Source organism: Leopardus geoffroyi, chromosome X (assembly GCF_018350155.1).
Source record: "Leopardus geoffroyi isolate Oge1 chromosome X, O.geoffroyi_Oge1_pat1.0, whole genome shotgun sequence".
Classification (NCBI taxonomy): domain Eukaryota; kingdom Metazoa; phylum Chordata; class Mammalia; order Carnivora; family Felidae; genus Leopardus; species Leopardus geoffroyi.
The window spans coordinates 12365644-12376512 of record NC_059343.1 but is presented as its reverse complement, the minus strand read 5'-3'; the positions used below and the strand labels follow the sequence as shown (position 1 = coordinate 12376512).

Genomic DNA, 10869 nt, shown 5'->3' with positions numbered 1-10869 from the left:
CTAAGGCACCGAGGAAAAGAAACACACCTCCCCAGGGCGGTCTCCATGTAACCTCTGCAGAGAAGGTGAGCAAGAATTGATCATGCAAACCAGGACATGGTTGAGAGTGAGAGGGTGCTGTTAATAATCACACCAAAACACCAGGTGCAGGTGAATCAGGAGTGGCAAGCTGGGACACACCCAATACAGACATCCTCTGTAGCTCTAAGAAGTAAGGGCAAGTCGGGTATTGGTGCACTGGTTCTCACTCTAATTTGGAAGACTCACTGCAATAGAATTTTGCACAAAGACTTTGTGAGAGGCCTAGGAGGGAAGCCCTGTGCTCTAGAAAATGCATATCGTGTGTGTGTTTACCCTTTTAAAGATAACTATGGTTTGAACAGATCAATTAGATAGTTAACATAAACTTTTCCCCTCGCGTTTATCTTTTTAAGAATTTTATTCATTTTCTTCCCAGAGAAGGCGTGTACTCTAGAAGCAAATGCCTTCACCCCCTCCCTTTAAAAACAAAACAAAAAGGGGCGCCTGGGTGGCGCAGTCGGTTAAGCTTCCGACTTCAGCCAGGTCACGATCTCGCGGTCCGTGAGTTCGAGCCCCGCGTCAGGCTCTGGGCTGATGGCTCAGAGCCTGGAGCCTGTTTCCGATTCTGTGTCTCCCTCTCTCTCTGCCCCTCCCCCGTTCATGCTCTGTCTCTCTCTGTCCCAAAAATAAATAAACGTTGAAAAAAAAAATTTAAAAACAAAACAAAAAAATTATTTATTTATCTGTTTGTTTATTTATTTTTTAGAGAGAGAGGGAGAGAGACGATCTTAAGCGTGGCACAGGGCTCCATCTCACGAACCATGAGGTCATGATGACCTGAGCTGAAATCAAGAGTCTGATGCTTAACGGACTGGGCCACCCAGGAGCGCCCCCTCCCTTTTTTAAGAGCAGATATCCGCCCCCCCCCTCCCCCGGAAACTCACAAATACAACTCCAACCCTCTTTTTCTTCTACTGAATGTATTATTTATTTTTAACTGTGGTAAGATACACATAAAATTTACCATCTTAAACTTTTTCAGTGTATAGTTTAGTAGTGTCAAGTCTACTCATCCAACCCTACCTTGCAGATCAGATGACTAGCATACTAATGAAAGAAAGACCACTAGTAAATTCAATATTGAGTTTGAACACAGGCTTATAGGCAACTAGAAACATTCCAAGGTATTTACAAGCAAAGGCAACAATGGCATGGATTCCCCCAAATACGTAGAATTCTCTAGATTTTAGCCTGTTAATTTTCTCTCCTTATTACTGTAGCAGAAGTCATTTAAACCATTATATTAACTGGGAGATTTATGTTGAGCACCTGCCTTGCACAGAACCTCAACTCATGAAATAAAGGTCAGGCAGTTCTCAAGGAAAGCCATGATAGTTCTGTCATTGTGGAAAATATTATATTCTATGAAACAGTGTACAAACAATGCAAAATAACACTATAGACTATAGACTATTATATTACTAGTCTTTTGAAAACGATGTCTGTAAATAAAGCATGAAAGAATTTTAAATTTTAGGAACTTCAAGCATTTTCTTTAAAATGCTCTGTATATGCTTTCTATATGATCAGGTCTTGAGGTAAAATATTTGATCTTCAGAAGTGCAAAAGGATTCCCCTTTTCTTCTATGTCATAAATTGATAGTAAGCATGTCATGTACTAGGGATAACAACTAAAGATCAGGCAAATATAGTTGTTGAGAAGGCTTTAGAAAAGAATATCCATTCAGATTTTGAAGTAAAATATCCCTAAAACCATGGCCAATGTTCAGCTAGCCAGGAAGTACCAGTTTGGGCGCTGGGGCCATTTCTGAAAAGCCTGCATTCTGGATGGTCAGTGTCTGCACCTTACCAGTGTTAAATATTTTGATTACCATCACTACTTACAACTCTATAGAGTTACTAACTAATAAACATAAAAAGACAACTAATAAACATAAGACAACTCAGAAATATAGGACATAAAAAGACATTACGATTACCAACAGGTTGCTGAAGGACAAACTTGTGTCTCTTACTGCCACGTCAGTGTTAAACATCATTATCAATAAAAGTTAAGAACTTCTTTACCAAAGAGCTTTCTTCAAAGACTGAAGGAGCACTGCCACACCAAGAAATGCGCATCTACAATTATTATTAAATGTAGGCGTTTAGAACAGTCCAATCAGCAATCTCTAAAAAGCTAGTATGTATTCATTAAAGCAAAGTACTGCCTAGATATGTGTCTTAGGGAGTTGCTTGGCTAGTTGAAGGCTGGGGTTTCGCTTGTATATTCAGTACATAATCGTGACGGAAGGAAGAGCGGACAGTGCGATTCATTAGGGGCTGAAGGGGGCGGAAATTGTCCACCATTCTTTTCTCTTTCTCCCCCTCCGAAGTGAAGAGCAGGGTCCGAAACTGCTCAAGCTAGAAACAGAAGTAGGAAGCATAAATGATTTCAATGGCGTAACAGTTTAACTTCATGAATAAATTACTTTTATTTTTACAATTCCAAAACATTCGTCTAAAACTAGATACAGAACAACTTATTTCTGGTTAGGAATGCCTTCACTACTAGACAGGGAATAAAATGTATGAGGAGGAGGGTAACAGGAGGTGTTGAAGCCAGCAGGGTACTTGGGATCCAAAGACTGGGGGTCAAAGGCCCTGTCCCCCACACATTAGCCCTTTGCCAAGGACAAGTTTTCATCTTTGATTCCAGGAACCTCATCTTTAAATGGGCAAAATAACTAGCCTACAGAATACTATAGGGAAGGCCTGATGTATACAGTAACAGTGCCAAAAATGTTTCATTTTTTTCAAAATGTAACTGAATCATTAATGTAAACAATGTCTTCTTCATTGCTCACTGTACCTGGGCATTGCAGGGGAAGGCAATGCATATGGATGTCTTCTTCTTTTTACATTTTTTTTAAGTTTATTTATTTTTGAGAGACAGAGAGCGAGCAGGGGAGGGGCAGAGAAAGGGAGAGAGAGAATCCCAAGCAGGCTCCGTGCTATCAGCACAGAGCCTGATGTGGAGCTCGAACTCACGAACCATGAGATCACGACCTGAGCCGAGACTAAGAGTTGTATGCTCAACCGACTGAGCCACCCAGGTGCCCGTAGTATGGATGTCTTCTTAACAGGCAGTGGGATGCCCCCAGCCAGCACTGTCCAATAGAACTTTCTGTAATGACGGAAATGTCCTCTGCGTGATTCATTATCATAACCACTAGCCACATATGGCTACCGAGTGCTTGCAATGTGGCTAGTGTAACTAAGGAACTGGATTATTTATTTACTTATTTATTTATTGAAAGTTTATTCATTTATTTTTTAGGAATCTCTACACCCAACGTGGGGCTCAAACTCACGATCCCAAGATCAAGAGTCACATACTCTAATGACTGAGCCAGCCAGGTACCTTGGAACTGAATGTTTAATTTTTATTTTAATGTGTTTATATTTCAATGTAAATGGCCATGTGCAGCTAGTGGCTCATGGACTGGACAATGCAGCTCAGTACAAAGAGGAGCAACCCCAAGTCAAAAGCTTGTTCTCTAATATGGCGATAGCATCACTCGCCCCCCTGGCTTTCTGAGCCACCTTATTATGGAACACTGGGCTTCAAGCCCGCTGTAAAATCTTTTCACAACATTTCTCCTCAGTCAGTCAGGCACGCTGCAGCTATGGAGAGGACAGCCTGGGGCACAGTAGGCAAGCATGCGAAGATGTGTTTCGATCAAAGACTTCAGGCCAAGTAGAGCTGCGGAGGCAGGATTGTGACCAGGGGCGAGTGGCAAACATAGGGACCGTATTTGCAAATTACGCATATACCCTCAGAAATTAAGAATGTGTCCAAGTACTTAAGATTTATTTTTATTCAACTAATTGCAAAAGATTAGAAATCGCTCAAGTATCAGTAAGTTACATTAGATCTATAAAATGGACTAGTACATAGCCATTAAGAGTGATATTGAAGATGTTTATTACCGATAAAATGTTTCACATATCACTGAGTGAAAAGAGGAACAAAATGGTATGTACAGAATGATTCCATTTGGTGAAGAAAATTATGTATATTTATATAGATAAAAGACTAAAAGGATTTATGTGTATGTGTATAGATATACAACCAGAAAGATTTACGCAAACAATGACTACCACTGATTATAGGTGACTAGGATTATAGATGACAGCTAACGTTTTTTTTCTTACTGAATTTTCTGTGTAGAGATTTCATTTGAAAACTCCTCACATGGGCCACTGACTCTCTGATTTATTTATTTTAATGACTTATTTTTCAGTGTTAGGTTGATTTTTGACGTTTATTTATTTTTGAGAGAGAGAGAGAGGGAGAGAGAGAGAGAGGGAGAGAGAGAATGAGTGGTGGAGGGGCAGAGAGAGAGGGAGACACAGAATCGGAAGCAGGTTCCAGGCTCTGAGCTGTCAGCACAGAGCCCGACACGGGGCTTGAACCCATGAACCATGAGATCATGGCCTGAGCTGAAGTTGGACACTGAAGCCAACCAGTGTTGGTTGGCCAGCCAGGTGCCCCAGTGTTATGTCAATTTTTAAATGTGAAGGATAAACGCAGACTAAACATATAGGTCACCAAGCCCAGGCTTATGAACAGGTAAGCTCTATGTTTTGCCATTTGTTTTTGGTGGCTTTTATCAGACAGATTTAAAAAAATTATGTGGTCTAATTTACTAGTTGGTTTCTTTAGGACTTCTGGTTTTGATATATAGTGAAAAAAGCTTCCTCCATTTGGAGGTATAAAAAGATTTTCCTACGCTTGTCCTAGCAGTGTTTTTAACATTTAATATATGTGGAATATATTCTTGCATAAGGTCTGCATGGTGGATCTAATTTTTCTCCCCCAAATGCCTGCCCAGTTGTCCTCGCATTAGCATTTACTGAAGAATCTCATCTTTTCTCCCCATTGAGATGAGATGCTACCTTCATCACAAACTAAATTCTCATATGTACTTAGACATATTTCTGAACTTACCACTTTCTTTCCTCCAGTGATCTCTTTATTTGTGTGCCAGTACCATACTATTTAATTATTGTGACTGTATAAGTTTGTAGATCTAATCATCTCTCATTTTCTCTCTCAGAATTTTCCCTGGCTATTTATGCTTGTTCGTTTTGCCACATGATTTTAGAAGTAGCACATCTATCTAAAAATCCTATTGGCATAGTGAATGGACCACATCAAATTTATGGAGAATAAACAGTGGATAATAACGAGTCAGGGAGAATTGACATCTAAAGATATCTTTATGGTGTCTTCTGATTCAATAACATGGTATACATTTTATGAATTCTTCTTCTGTATCCTTCAGGGATATTTTAAGTTTACTTGTTAAATTTTCTTAAGCTTATTCCAAGGCATTTTATATATTTGTTTCCATTATAAATAGGGTTCATTCTTCCATTATAACTTTATATCATTGCATCCTTTAACTGATTGTGATGTATATATAGTGATATATATATTTATATGTGCTTTAAATGTATTGATTTCTAGGGGCACCTGGGTGGCACAGTTTGTTAAACATCCAACTCTTGGTCTCGGCTCAGGTCATGATCTCACAGTTTGTGAGTTCGAGCCCTACACTGGGCTCTGTGCTGACGGCATGGAGCCTGATTTGGATTCTGTCTCTCCTTCTCTCTGCCCCTCCCCAGCTTGTGTGCGCGTGTTGTCTCTCAAATAAATTTAAAAAGCTTAAAAAAATCAATGTATTGATTTCTACAAATTAGTGTTATACTCCACTAATTACTAAACTACCTTATTTTTAAAGTAGTTTTTATTGTTTCTCTAATTTATTTTTTCTTTTCTGGTCTAATTGTATTGGCTACTTCCAGAACAACTTCCAAAGTGTACATGGTAACAATTCTTTCCATAGTAAACTACTATTTACTTTTGAAGTGAGATCCATGTCTTATTTGCAAGTTAGGGAAATCTCCATTCATTTCTATTTTATTTAAAAATTTAAAAAACTGAATAGTACATTTTGCTAATGCCTTTTAACAATATATGGAAATGATTACATGATTTTTCTATTAAGATTCACTGATATGATGAAGTATGTTAATATCATTCCTAATAATGAAACATCCTTGCTTTACTAGAATATATACTACTTCGTCAGAATGTGTATGTTTCTTCTAATGTACTGCTAGCTTCTGTTTTTCATGTATTACTTTTGCTTCCTTTAAAACATATTCTTCAGCGATATCAATCTTTAGTTTACTTTTAATTTTTAAAAATATTTAATGGGTGTTGGTATCAGTTATCTTGGCTTCATAAAAAAGATTTTGGAAGCCTTTGCTCCTATAAAAATGCCTTGTAATTAATAAAAATCCCATAAAGCAAGCATATACAAGTACTATTATAGTTTAAATTATGAATTAAACAGGATTTTGTGCATTGAATTTAGTAATTAGTGGCAAGTAATTACCACTTAAACTTACTTTTTAAGGAGAAAATAAACACCAAGTTCAAAACAACTGACTTAAAATTTATGGACAGACACTGTTGGATTCTGTCTTTATCCCGAGGTTCCAGAGCAAAATTTCCTTAAGGATTTTTTTTTTAAGTTTATTTATTTATTTTGAGAGAAAGTGCATGTAAGTGCGAAGGGACAGAGAGAGAGGAAGAGAGAAAGAATCCCAAGCAGGCTCTGCAATGTTACTGCAGAGCCAGATGTGGGGCTTGAACTCATGAACGGTGAGATCACGACCTGAGCCAAAATTAAGAGTTGGACACTCAATCGACTGAGCCACCCAGGCGCCCCTCCTTAAGGATTTTAAAGGGTTGTGAGCACACCCATCTCCAGTCTTCATTCTTCCCTTTAAAAGGGTCTTGTTTATATAGAGAGTCATATTTATATATAAAATACACAATACATAAGACATATGTCATTGCCAAATATGGAAGTAAAAAGCTTATGTGTCCTAAATTTTAACTGTTCTCTCTAGTTGGTTTGAAGAATTCCCCAATTTATATCCACATTTTGAGATAAGATGTTAGCGCATTTTAATAAAAATGTAGAAGCATTACAAGATGTTCAAAACCGATGCCAAAGTTTGAGCCCAGCCTTGTGTTAAAGGGGCAGACTAGCATGTCCTCATACAGAAAGGTGGAAAGAACATACCTGATCATGATCAACCTCTACGGGCTGCTTCTTAATGATCCAGGTGACAGACTCGGAGAGGGGCGGGGTAGTCAGGGACCCCGAGTAGGTCCAGTAATCTGGGCAGGCGGGCATCAGGCAGGAAGGATCAAATGACCCAAATTCCACAAGGGTGTCCTGGCAAAGAGAAGGGGTCACCGAGTCATCATTTTGTGATGAAAATCACTCAGAAATCGGATGATGAGGCGATGATTCGAGGGGAATCTGGGGACCAGCAGTGGTCTAGAGTATCTCTGGGCACCTTTGGACAGAATCACACCCGCGCACTGCTCCTGTAATTAACTATGTATTTCTGATCATCCTCCATGGGAACACAGCCAAAAGCACTTTCCCCCTCCATTGTCGTGAGTTTGCTGCAGGTGCCAGTCTCCTGTGAACTCTTCGGGAGGCGGGAGGTGTCAGGTGGTAGCTGGTGCACGAACAAGGAGGCTTGTCTTTCTCAAGAGAAACGAACAGAATTCTCCTTTCTAAAACACAACGCAAAGTAGAGGGAGCCAGGCTCCTGCATCAAAAGGGGAGAAAGAGACAGGCAAGGAAAAAGAGGGAGAGCGAGAGGGAGGGAGAGGGAAAGAGGCAGTGGGGAGGGACTGAGGTGGGGAGAAGAGGGGGAGACAGGGAAGAGGAGGACTTCCAGGGAACAGCCCCTTTGGGATCCTCAAGAAGCAACAGTTAATCCTGGGGCCTGGACAGAGGCGTCCATGCGGACGGGCCGGACGGAAACGGGTAACTGTTCTTCACAGCTAGCCAAGCCAAGCGTCCGTCCCACTCTTCCCTGCTCCCCGCCTGCGGGATGGGAGGTCTAGCCAAGAGGGCTGGGCTGAGTGTTCCCACGGGGACTTCGAAGACGCAGGTGTGCAGGTGTCGGAGCAGAGGAGGGGACGGCACCGTGTTCCTGAGTGCCGAGCGCTCAGTGGCATGGCGGCAGAACCAAGGCAGTGGCGAGTTGTGTTCCAGGGCGCCTGGTCAGCGTCTCCACTCGGAGATTAAACATAAAATGTATTTCAAGTGATTTAGGGGGGGCAATTACCTTATGCTTGATGGATGGCAAAGTATCCACCAATTTCTGCAGCTCTTTGTGATGTTTTCCTAGCTAAAGAAGAAGCAATGAGAAAATATTAAAAACAATTGACACTTCACTTTTGAAATCAGAACAGAATATGAATTAAAATTAGCCACCTGGTGATCACATATAAACAAACCAATCACACTACTTAAACTACACTTAAACGGGCAATTTAGGTTGCTATAAACGTCACTGAATCAAATTAGACACAAAACAAATGAGCAGGCTGTTTGCTGATAGGGTCAGTGTGCCTGCGGGGAAAGGTGCCCCAGCTCCATTTAAATATCAGTTCATTGGGCGCCTGGGTGCCTCAGTTGGTTAAGGAGCCAAGTCTTGATTTCCGCTGAGGTCATGATCTCAGGGTCCTGGGATCCAGCCCCTTGTCAGGTTCCATGCGGAGCATGGAGATTGCTTAAGATTCTCTCTTTCCCTCTGCCCCTCTCCCCTGCTTACATGTTCTCTCTCTCTCTCTCTCGAAAATAAGTAATAAACACCAGTTCTTACATTGAAATTTTAATTAATTAAAATGAAAAACCGTACCATGGTCAAAGTAGCCACATTTCAAGAGCTCATTTGCCACATGTGGCTTGTTACTCTTGTTACTCTATTGGACTGGACATTTTTGTTTTCAGAGAGAGTGTGTGTGGCAGGGGCAGAGGGAGAGAGAGAGGGAGAGGGAGAGAATCTTAAGCAGGGTCCATGCTCAGCTACTTGGCACACAGCCCGACAGGGGGCTTGATCTCATGACCATGAATGAGATCATGACCTGAGCCACAATCAAGAGTTGGACGCTTAACTGACTGAGCCGCCCAGGCGCCCCTGGACTGTGCATTTTAATATCGTTTGAAATATATTCATAGCAATCTCTTCTTTTAACCATTGTTCATTTTCTTTTTTTTTTTCCATGAAATTGAAGTAGAGTTGACATACAATTTTACATTAGTTTCGGGTGTACAACATATTGATTCCATAAGTCAATTATGGTTTTTTTTTTATCCCAATATACTTAGATCTTAATATGAAATGTTATATCTTTTTACCCCACAATACAACACAGCATGTAAAGTGGTAAGACTTTTTTACCTTTAAAAATACTCCTATCACAGCCAAACCATTTTCTTCCAGTGCTGCATCCTCAAAGTTTTCAAATTTGACTGCATTCCAATGTACCAAGTGCAGCTGAAACAGCATTAAAAGATGGTTTGATACATGAGCATATAGGATTGCTCCAAAACAGACAGCCTTATTCAACACATAATATTTTAATGTTTCCTTGCCTAAAATAAAGCCACTGAGAAAAGCATACACCAATCTGGTGCAAAATGAGAGAAATAAATAACAGGAAGAAATGTATGCAGGAACAGCAATTAACATTACTTCTGAATAGAGGGATTTATTTGGAGAAAAATAAAAGAAAACAAATACAGCAAAGTGGGTAACATTTCAGGGAGGGAGCAAACTTTGTCCATTCCCACGCTGTTTTGGATATGAAACCGTCATATCCAAAATCCATTTGCATCTAAAGGAGAGATGTTTATATTGAGAGAAATAGATTCTCTGTATGGGAATTAAACAAGAGTTGAAGATAAATTTATTTGAGGGATAACCACTTAAAATGTGCTTCTTTTCACGGTAACATTTAAAACCAAATTAAGGAGAAATTGTAAGAATAAACTGTGTTTCCTTATGTGGTCCCTGTACTTCCCTACAAATTATTTCTTGTCCATCATTTGCCAATGCATCATCACCCAGTCTCCCAAGTAAGACCCTCAAGGTCACGGTTAACTTGCTCCTCTCCTCTCCTGAAGTGGACCATGCCTCCAAGTCCTGTTGCTTTTATTTCAGAAATGCTTGTTAAATCTTGCTCTTTTTCTGTTTCTATTGTCACAGGCTTTATTTAGGCTCCTCCCAATTCTCACTTGGATTAATTTAATCTGGTGGCCCTGCACTGTTGCCTGGTTTATAACTTCAGGCTATAATTTGAGCCTAGCTTGGAATTCTGGAAGGATTCTGCTTTAGGATCTTAAGTTTCATTTCTGCTCGATTATGTGAGATGAGGGCACATATCATTTTTACATGTATAAACTGGGAATAATCAAATATGCCCGAGGGAGCTATTTAGCATTTATAGGAATCACTGGATTTTCCATGATAAGTTCTTAGAAATTCAGCATTATCCCCACTTCACGGCTGTCGCTGTTCCCAAGCTGCTCAACATACCTCTGCCGGGTAACATTTGCTGTCCACAGTGTGCTCGGAGCCCCAGGCATCAATGGCCCCCCAGTGAAAATGGAATTGCTTCAGTCGGTAGTTGTGTTCCAGGGGTCCTCCCTCGATCACTGAAATGGCACATCCAACAATTCAGGGGACAGTTTTTCACACCATGGAGGAATGCAGGGGAAAGGCCGACTCTTTGGGGGGACCTTCTATGTAAACTGTCTTAAATGGGGCACACTGTATTAGATACACGTGTATATAAACTTGATTTCCACGCAGTCAGTACAGGTATAAGGGCAAGACTTGCACTCTGAAAGACACTGAGAATTAACACACTCCAAGCTCTGTACAACCATTAAAGGC

At 40.4% G+C, this 10869-nt stretch overlaps 1 protein-coding gene across 3 annotated transcripts in view; it reads right to left on the bottom strand.

The window, feature by feature from the left end:
- Positions 1-990: 990 nt before the first annotated feature.
- Positions 991-10869, bottom strand: part of CA5B (carbonic anhydrase 5B) — a 51515-nt gene continuing 41636 nt past the window's right edge. For all 3 annotated transcript variants that reach the window (XM_045470855.1, XM_045470854.1, XM_045470856.1), the window contains 5 exons: positions 10510-10628; positions 9373-9468; positions 8254-8316; positions 7188-7343; positions 991-2445 (listed from right to left, as the gene is read on the bottom strand). In XM_045470855.1, the coding sequence (XP_045326811.1) occupies positions 2266-2445; positions 7188-7343; positions 8254-8316; positions 9373-9468; positions 10510-10628 (614 nt within the window). In that variant the 3' untranslated portion in view covers positions 991-2265. The remainder of the gene's footprint in view (positions 2446-7187; positions 7344-8253; positions 8317-9372; positions 9469-10509; positions 10629-10869) is intronic.